Source organism: Octodon degus, unplaced genomic scaffold, assembly GCF_000260255.1.
Source record: "Octodon degus isolate 3935 unplaced genomic scaffold, OctDeg1.0 scaffold00001, whole genome shotgun sequence".
Lineage (NCBI taxonomy): Eukaryota > Metazoa > Chordata > Mammalia > Rodentia > Octodontidae > Octodon > Octodon degus.
The window spans coordinates 36427207-36449732 of NW_004524577.1; the positions used below are offsets into that span (position 1 = coordinate 36427207).

General features: G+C 37.5%; 1 protein-coding gene across 5 annotated transcripts in view; it reads right to left on the reverse strand.

Annotated features, from left to right (window-relative positions):
* The window catches only part of Gpbp1 (GC-rich promoter binding protein 1), a 65044-nt gene that overhangs the window by 39493 nt on the left and 3025 nt on the right, over positions 1 to 22526 (reverse strand). For all 5 annotated transcript variants that reach the window (XM_023708612.1, XM_004623083.3, XM_004623081.2 and 2 more), the window contains exon 3: positions 2221 to 2340. In XM_023708612.1, coding sequence (XP_023564380.1) covers positions 2221 to 2283 — 63 coding nt within the window. In that variant the 5' untranslated portion in view covers positions 2284 to 2340. The remainder of the gene's footprint in view (positions 1 to 2220; positions 2341 to 22526) is intronic.

Genomic DNA, 22526 nt, shown 5'->3' on the forward strand with positions numbered 1-22526 from the left:
GGCCATTTAAAGTTCTCAAAAATCAAGTTATTATCACCATCATCTTCAGCAGCAGCAGCATGAGCATCTATAGAGATTAGAATGTTTTAGAAAGCAGCAAGATAATTATATTACTACATAATAATAATCTGTATTAGCCCCAAATTAATATTGCAATGAAGGGAGAGGTAGCAAGAACTGTCTTTTTTTAATCATTTGCAACTTAACTTGCTAGATTCTAATTTTTAGAGTAATTTATGTGAGCCATGAGAGGCCTTAAAAATTTAAGTCTAACAGTAACTTTCAGAAAAACTGACAAAAACAAAGAAAGAAATGCAAACCAGTGTGTATGCATCCTCTAAATCTGGCCTGAATTCTGGAAAGCTACAGGCTGAAGAAATAAGAGAAAGAGTAAGCCAGAGATCTTATCTTGGTATCTTAACCATTAAGTCTCCATTCTTCAAGTTCCTTTTTTTACTTGTCTATGAAATGAAATTTTCTGTCATTTTACAGAATTCCCAAATGATTTTATGAAAAGAAAACAGAGTAGCAAACGTATCCCAGATTTCAGTACAGGCTCACGCTAATTAGCCATGTGGAAACAGCCAAGTTAGTTAACTTCCCAAGGAATCCTGTATAAGGTAAATTCTCTCAAAGAATTATAAAGAACTGAGAATAAAGAGTGCCACCTCAATGAATCTTTAAGCCACATTTATTACGGCCTGACAAATCCTAAGTGTTTATACACCTAAAGGTACTAGACAAATGCCTTGCTCTAAAAGCTTAATCAAGTAGCCAGGCAGGTATCAAGATCCTCTCCTGGTTCCTCTGCACTACAGAAGAAACAAAGTAGAAGACAGCTTTAACTGAGGTATATGCTGCTCCACATTTACAGCTAGAGCACCACCCCCACAGAAAGGTTTTTCTAACCAAATCCAAAGTCTTTATAGCTTCAAACCACCTCTAAATTAGATGGACAATGTTTTCTCTTCCTTTGTGGAACACACAGAGGCATGTTACAATAAATCACTTGTTAGATAAAAATATGGTACCTTTCCAATAACTAAGTATAGAACCTACAGAAAAATAAAGTTGAAGGGGCCAGGGAGATGGCTCAGTGGAACAAGCGCTTCCCTGGCAAGCACAAGGGCCTGAGTTCAATCCCCAGTTCAGAAAAAAAAAAAAAAAAAAAAATTAAGTTGATCACTATTGTGACAATGTATGGTATCATCAGGCTCTGTTTCTAATTTCTTTCTAGTCCTACAACTTAAAACCTTTGCGAATTCTTAGCTGACAGTATCTTTTGTTATTGATAAGAAGCTCCTAAAACACCTGGGCTTATGCTTCTGCGGTTAAGGGGGGGGGGGGGGGAGAGACATTGTCTGAGGAAGCTCTGAATCTCCCTGTCCAACACCTTACCTTATCCACTCATATTCCTTTATAATAAACTGGTTAAGTGAGCATTTCAAAGTGCTATAAATCATCCTAGCAAATTAATTGAATCAAATTTTGTGAGGGGACAAAAAGAACTATAATTCATACACAACTGATTTCTGAAAACAAAACAGAAACCAACCAGCAATTAATAGAGCCTAAAAACTTGGTGTGATGCAACAGTCCTCTTTGCACTCATCAGACAAAGAGATCCCCATTAACCAACGCCCTTACTAAATCACTTCACTTTCAATCTGTGGGAAGAACATGGTCTATATTCAATCTGCATTCAACAAGAATTAGGAATAATTCTAATCACTACATAGAATCATGCTCAAATGTAATGTCTAGCAAAGCACTTTTCAAACTTTAAAGCAGAACTTGTATGCTGAGTATCATCACTACTTTAAAGAGAAATACCAGGTTATAAAAACAAGGTACAAGAAAAGGCAAGATATATAAGTAACATTCACAAAATTTGACTGGTATGAATTAAAATACGTAGAACCTCAAATACTACAGAAGACAATTTTGAAGGAAATGATTTAATACCCTCGTGATACACTGAAATCCTACTTTTTAAGCCAAAAAAAAACAAGAATTACATGTAACAAGACTATAAGAATATAACATGAATGTACAATATTTCTGTGCAAGGCAATTAGGCCTTTTTATTACTATTTTCATTTTGCTATGCTGTTCAGGGCTTCACACAATGAACACATACCTAAGACCAAGCTTCACATTTCTATTATATTTGTGCACAACAAGAGCAAAGGAGAGGAAGAAAGATGCAGGAAAGAGTACCTTTGTTGATGATGGTGGAGTGGGAAAATTAAGCCAGGCTGGAGCAAAGTCATGCTGCGCCATTTAGGTCCAGTCTCTCCAACTTAGTGAAACAAGGCTTCAACACCTCATGGCAAGTCCCTGCCAGGCAAAATGGAAGGAATTAGATGTGCAGGCCCTGCCAAAATTAACTCCTTATGCTAGATTCCTTTAAACTACAATTAGTATAATACTATATATGATTCTATCTAAAATTGTTAAATAATAATTCTAAGAGGCCTTTGTTCTGAACTAAGTCCATACAAGGCCCCAACAGATCAGACCAAAAATCAAAATGAAGTCACTCTTACTAAAGCTCCACATCATTAAACTTGGAAACTAAGTTGTTATCTAGACTTCCAAGAAAAACAGAGCCAGGATATTAGACTTATTTCCCAAATCAGCATCATAATGAAATCCACTCGCGGTTAACTCTTCCCTCCAAAAGTAATCTTAAGCAACCTGATATTAACCATTTACTTATTAGACTGACTTTGAAGTCATCAATATTCTTTTGCTTGTTTTTTTCCACTACCTTCCTGTCTATAAAACCAACCTATGCTCAGCTCACCAAAATGGTTTTTTTTACTTTTTTTGGTTATAAAATATCAAATAAAACCAGTTAAAATCCTTAAAATTGTTAGTGTATTTTAACACAAAACCTAGAAAAGCAAAACTATAATGAATACTACATCAGCTGCCAAGGTTGTGGCAACTGCAAAACAAAGAAGGAATTTCTTGGACAATGAGACATTATCTTGATGGTGACAGAGCTTATACAAACTTTACACATCAAAATTCATCAAACTTGGGGCTGGGGAGATAACTCAGCGGTCTAAGTGCCTGCCTGGCATGTGCAAGGACCTGGGTTAGATCTGGTACTGCATGCCATGCCAGCCGCTGAAACCTGGCCTGGTGGTACATGCCTGTAATCCCAGCACTGGAGAGGCTGAGACAGGATGATCAGTATGAGTCTGAGCTGCATAGCAAGACCTTGTACCAAATAAATAAAACGTTTTTTAAAAAAATCATCAAACTATACATATAAATCTGGTGACTTGTGAAAATTTTACCGCAGAAAAATTTTTTTAAAAAATCAAATAGACAGCTACAACCAACTGCTTTCCTGATATGAATATAAAACACACAGTGCCATCAATGGTATACTGTACTCTTGCCCATAATCCAAATTTACCTAAAATATCACCTAACTATGCATTGGCAAGAAATTTAAAACAATAATTTAAAGGTACACCTGGGCAAAGTAACCCACCAAATCCAGAATCACAGAATGGTCTACAGATTATGAAACAAATGGAAGAAACTTGTAGCTTCAAACAAATGGAAAAACCTTGTAGCTTCACTTACTGTTATGTTGCTTGCTTTTATCACCAGTGCTAAAGGTCACCTAGCTGGGCAATATTCTCCCAGTAGTTTTACTACAGACAACACCACTAACAAATGGATCAAGATGGTAACAACTGCCTAAGGGGTTTTTCAATAACCTAAAGGTAGCTCAAAGCTGGTTGAAACCACTAGATCTTCACACAGATCTACAAAACTTTTTGATGAATGACCTTCTGAGATCACAGGGCCAAATCAACAGCCTCAGAGAACACTTAACACCATCATTTTCTGAACATTCATTCTATGAAAAAGTCATGAAGTTTGATTATACAGTACATGTTCAAACCAGTTTACCTTTCCAACCTCGGATCATGTGTCTGTATGCCTTAGATTGCCATGTCTTTTCTCATCCCCCCCATAAACACCCTCAACATTATCTATCCTCAGGGATACAGATTTAAGACCTGGGTCTGGATAAAATTGGGCCACCTTTAAATAGTCTCTTTTGGAAAATTCATTTAGTAAACTAGCATACAGCACCATAGACAATACTGGCCTAGTCTGAAAAGAAATGGTCTGGTTTCAATAAATGGTTTTTAATATACCAGCATACACTGTATATACCTTATAAGGATCCTCTTAACAAAGCTTTAAGAAAGTAATATGAACATTTCTAACACAAGAAAATTGATAATTGAGGTGATGGCTATGTCAAATACCCTGGCCCTTATCATTACACATTATGCACAGGTACTGAAATGTCACAGCCTACCATATATATATATATATATATATATATATATATATATATATATATATATATATATATATATATATATATATATATATATATATGTATGTATCATGTGCCAAAAAATGAGGGTTTCCCATATTTCTGTAAACCCCAATCAAACCTTTAAATATACAACTCTTGAAAGAAAATATAGGATAAAATTTCATGACCCTGGATTTTGGAACCGATTATTTAGTGACACTAAAACTGTGAGTAATAAGTCTATTATCTAGTATATATAAAGAATAATTACAACAAAACTGCAAGTCAATTTAAAAGAGACAAACGAGTTGATATTTGTCCCAAGATCTACAAATGGCCAACTGGGTACAAAAAAATACATTCAACATCGTTGGTCATGAGAGAAACGTAAATCAAAACCACCATAAGAATAGACTGCACCTGTTAGGACAGCTTTATCATCAAAAAAAGAGCGAGACAACCAGTGTTGACAAAGGTAAGAAGAAACTGGAACCCTCATACATTGTTGTGAAGATAAAATGGCACAAGTGTTGTGGATAATATTTTAGCACATCTCCACAAAGTTAAACACAGAATTACCACATGACCCCACAATACCGCTATTAGGTATATACTCCAAGATGGATACTTCGGAATATACTCAAATACTTATACAACAACATTCATACAGCAACACTATCCAAAACAGTCAAAAAGTAGAATCATCTCCTATGTCTACAGACAAATGAATGAATGAAATATGGAATACACATATAATGAAATGTTATCATAAAAAGGAGTGAAATACTGGTACATACTCTGAGTATAAACCCTGAAAATATCCAAGTAAAAGGTAGACACAGGGATGGCCAAATAGCTCAGTGGATTAAAGCACCTGCGAGCAGGTGCAGGGGCCAGGAGGTTCATCCCCCGGCCTGCCATGGCAGTGCCAGCCCTGTCCCCGCCCCAAGGGCACACTGAGGCTGCAAATGAGACTGGGCATGGTGGCACACCTGTAATCCCAGCACCTGGGAGGCTGTACACAGGAGAATCACTATGAGTCTGATCTAATAGTGAGACCCTGAACACCCTATAGGCCCTTCCCTAAAATACAGGAAGAAAAAAAAAGGCAGACACAAAAGATCACATAATGTATGACTCCAATTACATGATCAATATTCATATGATACAAAAAGCAGATAGTCTGCTGCCAGGGACCGCTGGGAGGGCAGAATTTCATAGCAGTAGTTCCAAAACCCTGTGGATATACTCAAATGCCAAAACTGTACTCTTTAAATGGTTAAGTATGTGACTTTGATCTCAAAGAAATAAATGAAACTGTACAGTACTACAATCCCTGAAATACGGCAAACCACAAATCCAAATAGATGTATATGTATAGATTAGAGGAGACTATCAAGTTTTATTATTACAACTTTGAAGTAAATTAGCTTGGAAAACAGATTAGGGAAAAAAAAAAAAAAAACAGATTAGGGAGAATGCACAGAAAGACCAATTAAACATATGCCCAAGACAGAATGCAACAAATCAAACAAGTACTGTATCTCTTCTGTAATATTCTGCACCAACGATGTACAGCATCAATATAGGAAAAGCCTACCTGGGACACACTAAACTAACTGGTCCCAAATCTTCCATATGATCAATATATAAAAGAAAAATGAGGAAAGAAAAAAAATGGAAACAAAGCTTTTGTAAATGAGGAAAAGGAGAGGCTGAAGGCAGAGTAATGGAATGGGAAAAAAAAGAATCAAGAATATCATATATAGGTTCAAATTCTCTATGATGTGATCACTATATATTCAAAAATGTACCAATAAGAATCATAAAAACATAAATAAAAGAAAAATAATTTTTAAAAGCTGGTCAAGCTTTAAACATATTCACTCTATTTGCCTCACTTTTTTTTTTTTTTTTTACTTTGTTTTATTTCTTTTGGGGTTTTTTTGTTGTTGTTTTTTTTGGAGGGGTGTTGCGAGACTGGGGACTGAACTCAGGACCTTGTGCTTGCCAGGCAAGCGCTTATTCTACTGAGCTATCTCCCCAGGCCAGCCTGTTCTAATTTCAATAAAGTTCTACTAGCACTTGGTAGATATCTAATGAGTGTGAACAATTTCATGATTTCCCTTGATCTTCTCTGTAGATTCTAATCCAACAGGATTTACAGAACCTAGAAACTGTTTTTAAACACTAAGAGTTATGAATCCAGGAAGATAAATAACATTTAAGAAAAAAACAAAAATTTTTGCCTAATAAACATGGCCACTAAAGCTAGCAAAAAGAAAAAAAAAATTATTTTTTTTTTTTACTTGTTTGCCTATTCTAGTTTTGGTCATGAAAGTATCCATTATCTTGCCCTGTTAGCAAACTGTATGACTTAGACCCAAATCAAGCTATTTTGTAATAGTATTAATAAATTTCATAAGAAATCTTTGGATTTAGAAATATTCAATTTTAAAAAGATTCCATTCTAATGCTTTTACTTAGAATATTGTTACACACCAATCCTCCTCAGCTTACCTGTACAATATCCTCAGAACCTTTCTATGCTTATGGGGAATTGAGGGTTGTCCAAAAAAAAGAACACGGAGCCAAACATCGTGACGCATGCCTGTAATCACAGCAGTCTGGGAGGCTGAAGCAAGAGGACTGGAATTCTAGCCCGATGTAGCCAACTGAGACACCCAATGCTGACATCTAATTTTTTTTTTAAAAGGAATGGGGATTTGGATCAATATGAAGGCCCTCAACTTTGTCTCCATTTCTACTCTCAAAGACTGTAAAAAAAATTTTTTTTAAAAAATGTTATATATGAAGATAAATATAAATGTAGACATATACTGATATATATATCAATGTGTATGTTCATCTTTCCGAAAAAGAAACAATCTTACTCAAAAAATCATCATTTTGTGGAAACAGGGTATTTTTAATCCTCAATTCTGAAACTTACTAAAGCAGCAATACATGAAACATAAGTGATTATCTTGGTTACTCTTCTCTCACTGCTGTGACAAATACCCGACACTCAAAATTTGGGAAGGAAAGGTCTATTTAGCTCAGTTACTGGGGGTTTCAGTCCATATTCAGCTGGCTCCAAGGTAAGAGTGGCACACAGCAGAGAGCAGCAGTTCAAGGCAGCAGCAAAGAGCAGAGAGCCCAGCAGTATGGTTTAAAATGTTGTGAGTTTAGCCAGAAAGGAAGCTCCAATAAAGCTGTAGACTACAAAGATGGAGCTGAGAAGATCCCACAGCAGAGAAGGTACAAGAGAATGGGAAGGATGAATGACCTGAGGACATCACAGGAGGCAGCAGCCTCAAAATTGCAAAGGTCAGGGACTTTGCCTGGGGGAAAAAAGCCACTGAGCCCCTTGTTCCACAGTGGAGGCAGCATGGAGAATTTATTCCTCAGAATCAGGGTCAGAGTGCTCTGCAATCCAAGCACTGGACCCCTACAGCCAAGAGAGAAGGACGCCTAGCTACTGCTCCAGCTGGCAGACCATAACATCATCCACGTGACTTTTGTTTTAAAGGCACCTGCAGAATGCAAGAGTTCTGAGATTAAGGCTTCCACCTAGATTTCAGAAGGCCTGGGAGGCTAGGCAGTGTGCCCCTGAGAGGGCAGTATGTGAAGCTGTGAGAAGCCTATTCACTGGAAACTCCAAAAGCTTGGAAAAGCCAGGAATGTGGATCATCTAAAGGAAACTGAAAAGAGGGAGCAAAGCCAGTCTAAAAAGAAGAGTAACCAAGACAGTGACAACTTCAAAATTCACACAGAAAACTGGAGGGGGGGGGGGTGAATCATACAAGGATGAATGTATAGTTCAGTTGTAGAGTGCCTAACATGTCCTGGGTTCAATCCTCAGCTAAGAAAAACAAAACTAAGCTGACTTAATTCTCCATCCATAAGACATGAACACTACTCTTTCAAGTAAACAAATCTATACTTACTGGATTTCTGTTCCTCACAAAACTAAAGCATGGTAAATCTTTCCTAAATCAGTCTATGAGATCCTTTCTTAACGTTTGATAAAAGGAAATTTTAATTTACAATTATACCGCAAACAATGGAGAGAATTACTGAATGGCCAATAAGGCTAAGCAATGGAAGATACCAGGCTCAGAGGACAATCCTAGCTCTAACAGCTAACAAGTCAACAAACACAGGTAATTTTAAACAATTTGCTGCTCCAAATCTTTTTAGGTGAATGATATATTTAACCAATTATTATTAGAAATATTTACCAAAAAAGTGTCAACAACATTATAAGAGTTGAAATAAGCAGATCTTTTAAAAATTAAAAAAGAGGGGGCCGGGGAGATGGCTCAGTGGAATAAGCACTTCCCTGGCAAGCGCAAGGGCCTGAGTTCAATCCCCGATTCCACAAAAAAGAAAAGGAAAAAGAAATAAATAAATAAATAAATAAATTTTTTTTTAAAAAAAAAAGACAATATATTTTTAAAAGAGGCAGAATTAGAAGTATATTTCTTAAGTTCAAGCTGGCCTGGAACTCACTATATACTCCATGCTGGTCTCAAACTAGACAATCCTCCTGCCTCAGCCTCAGAGTACTAAGACTACAGGTAAATGGTGGCATCACAGGCATCTGCTACCATGCCCAATGAAAAAAGTCTTTGTTTGTAAAAAGCCAAAAGAGATTTTAGGGGTGGCAAGACGGGAAGGCCAGCTTTGCATGGGTTGGAGTATTTGGATAAATAGGTGTGCTTGAGTAGGGGAATGCCAAGTCCTCTGTGTCACCTTGGGCTCCGCAGGGACACAAAGCACTGGCTCAAAGACAGGGTAAGCTGTGAGAGCTTCAGCATCCAGCAATTCTAGAACAGGCTCCTCCTCAGCACTGGGGAATTTCATCAGTGCTGCCTGCAGGTAGGACCAGGGGCTCTCTCGTGCCCCAGCCACGGTCTGAACTTTTTTGATGACCACTGATAACATAGAGCACCAGGGCTAGAGGATACCCCTAGTGTTGGAGTTAGTGCCTTTCTGCAGTGAGGCTTCAGAATGAAAACACTGGTGCCTGCTGTAGTAACAAAGATCCAACAGGACACAAGGATCACTACCTTCAGAGGACTAGCAGCCTCACCCCAAGTGTTCCTAGCTACGGAACCCTCTGCTCCACCATCTGCCTGGCACTCATCAAGAATCTTGATGACTCTTCTTGGTGGCTACCATCACATTCGTGACGTCATTCTTAGGCTGGCTCAGGACTCAGGCTGGCCATGCAGGCATATTAGGGTCTGATCCAAGCACACAGTGGACCTCTTCTTACAAAATATATAAACAGTATACCACAAAGCTATTAAACCAGTAATACAAACTGGATAATGTGAAGCCAAGATTTTCTACGTCAAAAGCTGCTTTTTCACTAATACTATATATCTCAAACTTTTTCACAGAAATTACTTAAAAAAGTTAAGAACCTTATCTTTTGCTTACTCCAAAACTTTATTCAGAAATAGAAACAGCCGGTCTTCAAATTCTGTTACAATTTCTGAAAAGTCTGGTACAATATATTCGTCTTAAAGGGGGGAAAGCAATACTTACCCAAGTAAAATATCCTGAATCAAAAGGTGTTTACACTAAGTATTGTGGTAATGGTCTGATCAAAAACAGTTGCTGACAATTACTTAGTGATACAGAATTTAACTTTTTTGTTTTTGTGGTACTAGAGATTGATAGCAGAGTCCTCTGCATGCTAGGCAAGTGCTTCTACCACTTAGCTACACTCCAACACCATTTGTAACTAGAATCAGTGATTACAAAGGAGCTGCTACAGGTCTTTTAAGATAAAAAGGTGGTGTAGCCACTGTCAAACTCTCAAACTTGTTTAGTCCAAGACTCAAAACTATAATGATTTACATTGTTTTAATTAAGCAGAAAATAATCATTGATATATTTATTATTTTCTCCCCACCTCTCAAGAAAAGCCAGGGGGCCAGGGAGATGGCTCAGTAGAACAAGCACTTGCCTTCAATCCTGGGTTCCGCCAAAAAAAGAAAAGCCAGGAATAAAACAATCAATTTGTATTAAAGAATTTAAAGTCAGAGATTTTTTGAACAAACCGTTTATAACTATTAGAGCTTTCTTTCTACACATGTAAACTAAATCATTCTGTAACAAATATATCTGAAATAGGAAATCACTAAACTCTCACCAAGAATAAATAGTTCAACTATATTCTAAGTATTTCTAAAATCAAGTACAGAAAACTAGGGACACCTCCTAGAGCCTTGAACAGCACAAGGATGAGAAACCAAACTCAGCAGGGCAAGGAAATAGTTGGAAGTCTTAAAGCTGCAATTATCTATAAATGTGCTTTCAGAAAACAAATCTGGGGGCTGGTGAGATGGCTCAGTGGTCTAAAGCACCTACTTAGAACAAGCTTAGCAAACAAAAGGAACCGCGGTTCAATCCCCCAGCACCACATGCCAGCCAGCCCCACCCCCTGGTGGGCTGAGCTGGCCACACACACACACACACACACACAAATAAATAAATAAATAAAATTTTTTAAAAAATCATAAAAAAAAAAAAGAAAACAAATCTGGTGGCAATACATAAAATGAGTTAGGGAAAGAAGAGAGGTCATTGTTGAATTCTTCAACCCACTAAACAATTCTTTTAGTACCTGTACCACATTTCTTTCCAGGCATAACCCAATACATCACACCAAACTGGTTTCTCTTACAGCCCTATAGCTGCTCCTGGGAATCCTTGTAGGGCTCTGCTCATTCAACCATACTCCCTTTTCTCAATGTCTCTGACTCTAATAAGAGTCAGAAACTGGTCTGGGGATATAGTTCAGCAGCATAAGCACCTATCTGGCAAGCACAAGGTCTTGAATTAAAAAGTCAGAAATCAAGTAAGTACAATGACAACTGACTTTCATAACTACCAAAAAAAAAAAAACAGTATAATAGTTTTGCTTCACAAGGAATATTGCTATATACAGCACATATTTTGACTGGTTTGTAAGACAAAAAAATATACTGAAACTGATACAGTAGTACGCCGAGAACAAAAATTTCATTGTGTGTTCCCTGACCCTGCAATCCATGGCTTTTTATCTTTTGTATGAAAAACACTGGAGTCCATCATATTTGTTTCAAATTCTACTTTATCACCAGGACATATGATAAGATTTTTGTTTAACAGACATATTATTCAAGTAAAAAATATTTTTAAGCACAAAAATATTTCAGCTGCAAAGCCACACTGCATGTAAGGGTTCTTAACTAAATGGATAATCCAAAAATATCAAACAGCTGACTTTTCAAGTAGCAAGAGTTAACTAATTACTATGAATTTTTATGAAGAACTACAGAAGACTACAGAAACCATGATCATTGTAATAAAAACATGTAAGTACTCAGACAATGAACTTCTTTATCCTCTTTATTATTAACCATCACAAATGTAAGATTTTGGGGCTGGGGAGATGGCTCAGTACAATAAGCGCTTCCCTGGCAAGCACCCTGGTTGCACAAAAAGAAAACAAGGTTTTAAGAATCACAATGACATTTTAACCTCAAAAAGCTAAGAGTTGGGGCTGCAACTCAGTAAAGCAGCAGTTTAGTATGCTCAAAGCCTCGGGGTTCAATGTCTAATTTTAAAACAATAAAAAAGAGAATAAAACTTGTTAAATAAAAGAAAAAAATTGTGGCAATGAAAAATGAGGCCACAAACCACTTCATGAAATGTCTAGGTCATTTAACAGACACAATCAGCTGATGAAGTAAGACAATGGAACTCAAGGTCTAAAACATACATATGGAAGGTAGAATTAACGGGGGGGAGGAAATGATTTTGATTCTCTTCAGACTGTAAGTTAACTATCACCATGGAGATGTAACTTTACAGACTTTTGCAATTTAACAAGTCATTCAATAACCACTGCTCCACACACAAAACTCCCAGATTTTTATATGAATAATCAAACATATTTAAAAAGACATCAATCCAAGAAATTATTAAGACCTTTAGTACAAAAGAAACAAATAACTTAACCAGCAAGATATATTCGAAGAATAACTTCTAGAGGGCCGGCCACAAAACTCAGCAGACTAAAGCACCTGCTTAGGCAGAGTGCAGCGGCCAGGATTCCATCCCCTGATCACAGGAGGGGAAAGGGGTGCCCTGCCAGCCCCGCCCTAGCACATACTGCTGAGACAGAGATTGAGACTGGGTGTGGTGGTGCATGCCTATAATCCCAGCACTTAGTAGGCTGAAAACAAGAGAATCTACGTAGTGAGACCCTGTAGACCCTGTACAAATTCCCTATGATGAATGTGATCACTATGTATCCCTAAAATGCATCAATTAACTTAATTTTTTTAAAATTACTAACACAGGTTCAACTTCAAGTTAAGCTGCTTTTTAAAATCCTTTTACTCAACAGTTTTAAAAACAAAGTGATTAAAATAGTACAGCAATATATGTGACAAGACAGTAAGTCCATACATTGAACCAATACACTAAAAAAATTCAGTATTTGAGAAAATCTGGAACAAATGTCACCTCAAATCTTACCCCAAACATAATACAATACAGCTCAACAGAAAGGCATGTGCTTAGCATGGATGAGACCTGGTTCAATCACTAGCACCACAAAATAAGTTTACCAAAGATAACCATGAAATGGGCCCAAGTTCTGAAGTTGAAAAATAAAAATCAATAGGGAAAAAAAGTGTTTTTAAAAGGGGAAAAAAGCCTTTTTAGGTATGACAAAATCCAGAAGTAGTGAAACTGCTTAAATATCCAAGTACAAATGCACACATACAGCACTCTGTATGACAAAATTTACCCAAGTCATGCTTAAGAGCTCAACTTAACCACTGGGAAAAACACTACTACTCATCATGTGTACCAGACAAATGCTGATTTGCTGTCATACGAAAGATGTTACACATGGAAATTTTGCATTCTTGTTTAAAACAAAGGCAAAACGCCCAAAGAAAAAAGACCTGATATCCCATTAGTGCTAGAAATTTAAGATGATATGCCTGCCTGTGCTACATAAGCCAGTCCAAGACCAGCCTGCATTAGACAGACTCTCAAAAAAAGAAACAAACAGATGTAGGGCAGGTAAGCCTACTATCATAACAAATACATATAATGTGGATGCATATATAAAGTCCCTCTGGAGAAACACAGGAAACTGGCTTTTATATAGAACTGGTGAGTTATGAGAGGAATGACATTTCTCTAAAAAATCTTATACCTTCCATAACTTACCCTGTGTACAAGAATTTAAAATAATTTTAAATCCATGTATAGTATGACTCAACTTCACAATTTCCTTAAGAGTCTTAACATAATCGGTACTTTTCCGAAACTGAGAGAGGCAAAAGAGCAATCACCATCAGGGCCAGGGTCAGCAGCACAATGCCTGCCTGCCAAGTGCAAAATCCCCGAGTTCAATTCCCAACACTCCCTCTCCCCAGAAAAAGTAATCATCCCAAAAGCGACAAGCACATTTTAAGAAACACAATGTTTTTAAGCAAACCTCACCCTATGCACAAGTCACTCCTAAGTGCTAACCCATAAAGGGCACTTTGGAAATTACAGCAGTGTTTGTCTTCTAGACTAACCACTGTGACACGTTAACTTATTTACTATAAGTGTCTTTCATTTACCTTTTTGATTATACATATTATTTTTATCATGTGCTGTAAGTATTTTATGATAGGTAGGGGAACTTTAAAAAGAACTCAAGAGTGATAGTAGAGATGTGCAAGGCCCTGGGTTTAATCCCCAAAAATGACTCCTTCAAAGACTCACTGATAAGAGATTAATATCCAAAATATATTAACTATGTCTATAACACAACAATAAAACCAAATGAAATGGGTAAAGAACTTAAATATTTTTCCAAAAATACACTAACAGCTAATCAGTAATGAAATGATGCTCCAGATAGATTACTGACTAGAAAAATGCAAATCAAACTGCAGGACATCAGTTTATACCAGTTAAAAAATAGCTACTAAAATACAGAAAATCAAAGTTGATAAAAGTTATGGAGAAATGGAAACCTCTGTGCCCTGCTGGAATGAAATGTGAAATGCTGCAGCTGCTATGGAAAACGCTGTGGTAGCTCCTCAAAAATTACTTGTAGTATTACCATATGATCCAGCAACTCTGTTGCTCATATGCCCAAAATAATTAAAATGAAAAACCTGAACAGTTGTCTATATACTCATTTTTTTATAGTGGTGTTATGCACAATAGCAAAAAGGTATAAGGAATTCAAGTATCTATCAGCATACGGTAAAACAAAATATAAAATACATACAATTGAATTTTCAACCTTAGTTAAGAATTGTGATTGATCCTGCAACATGGATGAGCCTTGATGATTATGCTTAAAACAACCTAGCACATAAAGAGAAACACTATGATTGCATGTGTTTAAAGTTCACCTAAAGTACTCAAAATCCAGAGACAGAAAAAGGAGCTAGGGATTGGGGGGGGGGGTCACATTTAATGGGTATGTAGTTTCACTTTAAGAAGACAAAAAAAGTAATGATGCATGGTAGTGACAAGTGCACAATGTGAACATATTTTATACCACTGAACTGTACACTTAAAAAATGGTATTTTTGGTGTGGTATGGCATATACAACTGTAATCAGGAGGCTGGGGCAGGAGGATTACCCTGAATTTAAGGCCAGCTTGGGCTTCACAGTGAACTAAAGGCTATCTTAAACTACACAGCAACCTAGAAAACACTGTCATTTTTATTATTTTCTACAGAGAATTTGCCAATTTATGTATCAAACATCTAAATGGACCACTTTTAGAATCACTTTTTTTTATACTGGGGCTATCTGTACAGTGGTTTCTCCACAAATGTATGTAAATTTTTACTGTAAAAAGTTAATATATAAAATACTGTGTGCCATAAAAAGATACTAGTGCTTTAAAAAAAAAAAAAAAGAAATACATACATAGCATGATCTTGTCTCAAAACCAAAACAAAGGGTCAGCAAGATAGCTCAGTGGACTAAGGGCCTGCTTAGGCAAACACAAGGACCAGGTTCGATCACCCCGCCCCCACCCCCAGGGCACACTGAGCCAGCCACTGAGACTGAGCATGGTGACACACACCTATAATCCCAGCATGGGAAGGCTGAAAACAAGAGAATCACTACAAGTCCAGGAGTCCAAGCTACGTAGTGAGACCCTATACAGAATACATTAAAAAAAAAAAAAAAAAAAAAACGGTATTTTAGCCAGCCATGATAGTGCACACCCATAAGCCTAGCACTCTAGAAATCTAAGGAACAATGACTGCCTGAGACCTGTCTCAAAATAATAAGTAGGGCTGGCAAAGCAGCTCAATGCCAGGCTCTCAGTCTAGTCCTCAGTACTAGAGGACTTGGAGGAGGAGGGCTGCTATTTATTGTACTGTAATTTTTCTGATTTATTTACTACACTAACTGGGAAAGTAATGCATAGCAAAAGGGGGGGGAGGGCGCTAGCAGAACCCTGGACTACACAGCAAGAGACCTAGTGTGGGAGGCCTGGCTTTAGATTCCAGTAGGTCAAAACAATCAAACAGAAAACACAAACCTTTACCTTGGCATCCTGTGTGGCTATTAGCAGGTACAAAAGCACAAAACTTTAAGTCTTCTAAATCCATATAAGCAAAATATAAACTTTCCACATTGTTTGCTATCCAATATCCTATATGTGGGACGAGGACAACTTCCTACTATGGTTTTTACATGTATCAACAAATCTTTTATCAAAAGGTAGAACCTAATTGCCTGGTCTTGAAACTAAACTTAATGACTTCCTTCTAGCAGACAGACTGTAACCCAAGCAACTAGATCATAAAAGGTACTGCACCTTTCTTCTCAGATTGCCTGCTCTGGGAAACTCAAAAGTCATACTGTAAAGACACTGAAGCAGCTCAAAGAGCCACGTGTAAAGAACTGAGTACTCCATCTAATATCCAACATTAACTGCCAAACCGTTTTGAGTGTACATTTTTGGAAGAAGACCCGCTAGGCCCCAGTCAAACCTTTCAAAGACCACAGCCCCAGCCAACCATTTTCACTAATACTTCATACAAAATTTGAAGGGAAATAAACAATGAACTAAGCTATCCCTGATTGCTAATCCACAGAAACTCTGAGATACATATTTTTTAATTTACTCATTTTTTAAATTTTTTAATTATTTACTGATTTATTTACTTCCTTCTTTGGTACAGCCTCAGGCTCATACTGATCCTCCTTTTTCAGCATCCCCAGTGCTGGGAATTAAAATGAAGAGCCACCATGCCCAGTTTCCATGGCCAGCCAGGCAAACCCGGGGTTCCAGGGTAGCATGGCATGCAGTACCAGGGACTGAACTCAAATCTTAGACCACCGACCTACCTCCCCAGCTCCCTAAATTTACTCATTAATTTAAATTTATACTAATTGAAAAACTTTCTTCTACTTGTACATAGACAGTGACAACTTTTCAGTTTAAGAACTTTTGTTGCTTAGCCTTTTTAAAATTTGTATTAGTACATGTTTACAGTACATAATAATGACATTTATCCAGGAGAGCTGGTACATGTTATACGAAATTCTTATTTCCCCTCCCACCCTTTGACCTCTGCCCCTCAAGCTCTTAATCCTCTTCCCATTTGCAAGGATCTCCCTAAAGAATTTTTAATTTATATTTGCCAAGTCTTGAGCTTTAAAGAACGCATAACTTACTTGAATTTTTAACTTCTAGTTTTTGCTAAAACAAAATAAGTATGAGAAAAAAATAGTTTTTAAAAGTTAATCTCAAAATTGAAGGGCAGAAAAATCAGACCAAAAACACTGTGTTCCCCAACCTATGAAACAGAAAACTAGGGCTTGGTGAGATGGCTCAGTGGTCTAAAGCACCTACTTAAAACAAGCTTAGCAAAGCACAGGAACCACAGTTCAATCCCCCAGCACCACATGCCAGCCAGCCCCGTCCCCTGGTGGGCTGAGCTGGCCACACACACACACAAATAAATAAATATTAGGAAAAAAAAAAAGAAAAACAGGAAACTAGCTCAAGTAAAAGATACTGCCAGGAGATACTGCCAGGCATGGTGGTGCACACCTGTACTTTCAGCTCTTGGAAGGGCGAGGCAAAATATCCTTCCAAGTCTGAAGCCAGCCTGGGCTAACCTGTGGGGGGTTCAAAGCCAGCCTGATTACAGAGGGAGACCTTGTCTTAAAGAACATCCTACTTAAGCACTCTGGAGCCTGAAGCAAGAGGATCACTTCCAAGTTCAGACCAGGCTTGGCCTCAGTGATCTCAAGGCCAGTCTAAAGGTCATAATAAAGAGTCTCCAAAAAAAAAAAAAAAAGAAGAAGAAGAAGAAGAAGAAGAAACAACCCAGGCTGCTGATACATGCCTGTAATTCCAGCACTTTGGAGGCTGAGTCAGGAGGATTGTGATGACTTGCAGACCAGCCTGGGCTACAAAGTGAGCTCAAGGCCTGCTTGAACTGCATTGTGAGACCTTGTCTCAAAAAGACCCCAAAACATGGGCCAGGGAAGATAGCTCAGGAGAATAAGCACCTGCCTGGCAAGCACAAGGTCCTGAGTTCAATCCCTGGTACCACCAAAAAAAAAAAAGACCTCCCAAAAAGTGAAATGTTATACAATAAAGACACAAAAACTAGGGCCAGCCAGACAGCTCAGCTAATTAAAGCACCTGAGTGGCAAATGCAGGAGCCAGGATTCGAATTTGATAGTGGGGAGGGGGGACCCTGCAGGCACACTGAGATGACTGGGTGTGGTGGCTCACATAATCCATCCCAGAGCTTGGGCAGCTGATAACAGGAGGATCACTACAAGTCTGATCTGTATAGTGAGACCCTGTAGACCCTATACTAAATACATTTTAAAAAAGAAAATACTGTTTTATAAACTAATGATTACTTGAAGGGACAGATCCAATTCCTTTATCTTTTGAGGAGTGGAACAGCTAACAAAAACAGAAAAAACAAGCACGTAAGACTTTAGGGACTCAATAAAGGACAACCTATTCTGAACCTCTCCTGTCTCAGGAGCTATTCCTAGTTCCCATTCCTTTTTTTCCAATAAATTTTCCTACTCTGAAAAATACAGTTGGCAGCTGTGGTAGTACACACCTGTATTCCTGGCACTTGGAGGCTGAGGAAAGAAGATCCTTGGGAGTTTGAGACCAGCCTGGGCTACAAAGTAAGCTGAAGACCACCCTGAGATTGCACAGTAAGACTTTCAGTTATCAGTTTTGCATGAGGGTCTTACTCAAAAAGAATGGGACGTATACTCCCAAAAGCATATAAAGTGCCACAAAATTACCAATTTCAAAGAAATCCTAGAAATAACTATCTCTCACTTCCATCCATGTGCCCCAAATAAGAACCTCTGTTGTGTAAAACAAAACAAAAAGGGAACACATCTCTGTCTTTGGGGGTGGGAGTGGGATCCCGTGGGCAAAACGGGCTTGAACCCAAGACACGCAAGTATGAGCTCTACCCCCCTTTTATTTCTGAGACAGGGTCTCATTGTTGCCCATCCTTCTCCCTAATCCTCTAAAGTAGCCAGAACTACAAGTACGAGCCACTTGGGCATGGTCCAACCTGCTCTTTTCTAAATATGCCAAATATGTGATACTACGGGTTACTAAAATAACAAAACCAAGACCTGTATTTCACATAGGTTTTTCTGGTCACAGGACAGCTTTAAGAAGGAATAAGTCAGAAGACAAGATGAGTGTACCTGCTTCTTAGAAGAATCAAGCTAGGATAATAAAAGCTAAAATTGGGGAGACGGTGTCATAAACGTAAAGAAACTGTCAAACATCCAACTTTAGGTCACCATGAATGGGATGCAGGTAATATATTACCAGAAACAATAAAAATTTTGATCATGAAAATACTGGTTTGGCCATGTAAAATATATTAAGAATCTTAAAAGTGGCATGGTTACAATAAAACTTTACATTAGACTTCACAATTAACAAAGTCTCCACGTCACATTTTCCATTAATTTAATATGGATATACCAAATGGGGGCAGGTAAACATATATCACACATTTTTTTTTTAGATATTACATATCCTCAACTAAGCTTGCTTCTTCCCCTTACCAATTTTCTGACCCCAGCCTAAATTACCCTTATCTGAATCTAAATTGTTATCTAAATCTAAATTGTCACCTAAAATTTTTTTTTAAATATCATTGTCTCATTAGGACATACAATTTATAATTTTTTTTTGTTTATTTATTTATTTTGCGTGTGTGTGTGTGTGTGTGTGTGTGGCCAGTTCAGCCCACCAGAGGGCGAGGCTGGCTGGCATGTGGTGCTGGGGGATTGAACCGCGGTCCCTATGCTTTGCTTAGCTTGTTCTAAGTAGGTGCTTTAGACCACTGAGCCATCTCACCAGCCCCTGTCACCTAAAATTTTTAGCAAAAATAAGATGTATCAACACCTCATGATGAACTTAAATCATTAGAAACTGCAAACATGTACTAATAAAAAAAAAGAAAGAAAAAAAGAAACAGACAAAACGGTTGGGTCAAAGACAGATAACCCAGTCTAGGTTTAGAATCTATCCCTCACTTGCTTAGTGTTCTTTCAAATCAGAAAGTTAAATCATTCTTTTCTCCTCCAATTCTCCCTATTTTTCTTTCTTTTGCTCAATCCTATTGTTTTCCCATTATTCCTCTCATCCTCCATTTTAATGTACCAACAGGGGACTTTTTTTTTTTTTGTTCTGCTGTTTTGGAGAGGTCTGTTTTAATACAAGGTCTCACCATGGAGCCCTGGGCTTAGAACTAGCAATGTCTTAGTTTTAGCCTCTACACTGCTGATCAGCTGCTTTAAGCTGCAAACTCCGTTCAGTAAATAAATTCAGTTTAAGGAGCCGGGGAGATGGCTCAGTGGAATAAGTGCTTCCCTGGCAAGTGCAAGAAACAGAGTTCAATCCCCCGTTCCGCAAAAAAAAAAAAGTTCAGTTCAGAAACGGAAGAATTAAAACAATACTAATATGTATTTAGCTCCATACCTACGGAAAGAGGCTACGGGTGAAATCAGATTCAAATATAACACAAAACCATGTTTTGATTTTTAGATCACTCTAACAGTTAATAGTAAACTAGCAATTTCTGTTCTAGCTCTTAATCCTCCCCAAGCTGCAGTACAGGTACACAATCAGTATCAACCAATAAGAACCAAAATAACGTTCTTAAGAAAGCAGTGTCTGTATGACACAGTGAGTGATTAAGAGTATGGGCTGGGCTGGAATGACAGAGCCTGCCTATTGTGTGTCAGGCCAACACCCAGGACAGCCAAGGAAGGGTTAAAAAAAGTGCTGTGGCCCCTCTGGAGTCAAGATTCCGTCAGAGTGTTGGTTAAGACTGTAATTCTAACTTTCTGCCAGTCTCTCTTCTTTCTTAGATTTTCTCACACCACTGTGACTATAGCAATATTTCTCATAGTATTCCTTTCAGATTAAGATATACTACATACACAGCAAAAACAACACCATTATTACCTATAAATGTTAACTACTGCAATTAATTCTAAACCTGTAGTTTGGATTATGGGAGAAAAAAACTGGACATAGGAAGAGATACACATGTGGCAAAGACCGGAAGCAGTCCAGCAACTACTCCAACTGAAACTACTGATACTGTATACTTGAATTCCTCAAAATTATTACAAATATTCGTCAGGTATGGTGGCACATTGTAATCCTAGCACTCTGAAGCCTGACACAGGAGAAACTCAGAGTTCAAGGCCAGCCTGGGCTATACAGCAAAACCCTGTCTGAAAGTAAAATACGAAAAATATCAAAACATTCAAGTAAGGAAAATCTGTCTTTGACCAACTGGTCTTAAGTAAAATTCACAAATATCAGACTATTCAAGGATTAAGTTAAACCCTAGTCCCAATATCTTGACCCTAGTGCTTGTGCTAACACTATAAATAAGGGAAACAACGAAAATCGCAAATAACAAATGTCATGCAGTTCTTTTTCAAGAATAGAGATCATCTGATTACAGTCCAGCCCCTTAATCACATCAAAGATGCACAGTCTCAAGGCAAAAAACTTGAAAAACCATTAAACTGGAATGCATAACATACAGGTTCTATCAAAGTCAATAGAATGCTCTCATCAATTTTTACACAATTGAAACTCAATTAGAAACTACTAAACAGAGATCTAACAGAGAAATCACATATGTAACCTTGTCTAATACAACAAAGAACTGTCAAACTCTAATCTCAATTTTAGAACAGGTACTAAATACTACATATGAATATCTAAATACCAAGTAGATTCTACCTCATTTGTCCTAAGGGAGCTAAGAATTCAACAGGTTAGCAAAAAAGTTCTATTTACAAATAAATGAGCAATTAAAAAGTTAGGTCATCCTCAGAAAAGTGTTCAAAAACTACCATTTTACATCTCAGAAAGATAATTAGATGAAATAAACACCAACTGTACCAATACTGATCTTACAATCAACAAATATTTAAAAATCAATTTTAGTTAATTTCTTTAAAACATCCTGAATGCCTGAAGTGAAAAAATCAAATGTAGGAACTATTTTTTTTATTTTTATTTATTTATTTAGCGGAACAGGGGATTGAACTCAAGTCCTTGTGCTTGCCACGGAAGCACTTATTCCACTGAGCCATCAACCAGCCCCTCAAATGCAGCAATTACTAATTTTAAATAAATATATTCAGTGCCAGCCAGGTGTAGAAACAGCAGGAGATCCTAAGCCTGAGAACATGGGCAACTTAAGATGACTCTACCTCAAAATAAAAATTAAAGAACCAGGGATGTAGTTCAGTGGTAGAGCATGCTCAAAGGCCTGTGATTAAACATAGTAAACACTCTAATTATTAAAAGACAATTCTGCCAATTGCTAAAGACTTCTAAAAGTGCAACATTAATAGCTTTTCAGAAAAATGCTTTGTTTATGAAATTAGGCCAGCATTATACCGCTGGTTGAACATACATACTAAATTCATACCAACATACGTGTGTGTGTGTGTGTGTGTGTGTGTGTGTGTGTATTCATGTTATTTTAAAGGTTTTTTAATACTGTTGTTTTCAAACAAAGGCTGGCCTGGAACACAAGAGATCCCCCTGCCTCAGTCTCCAAATT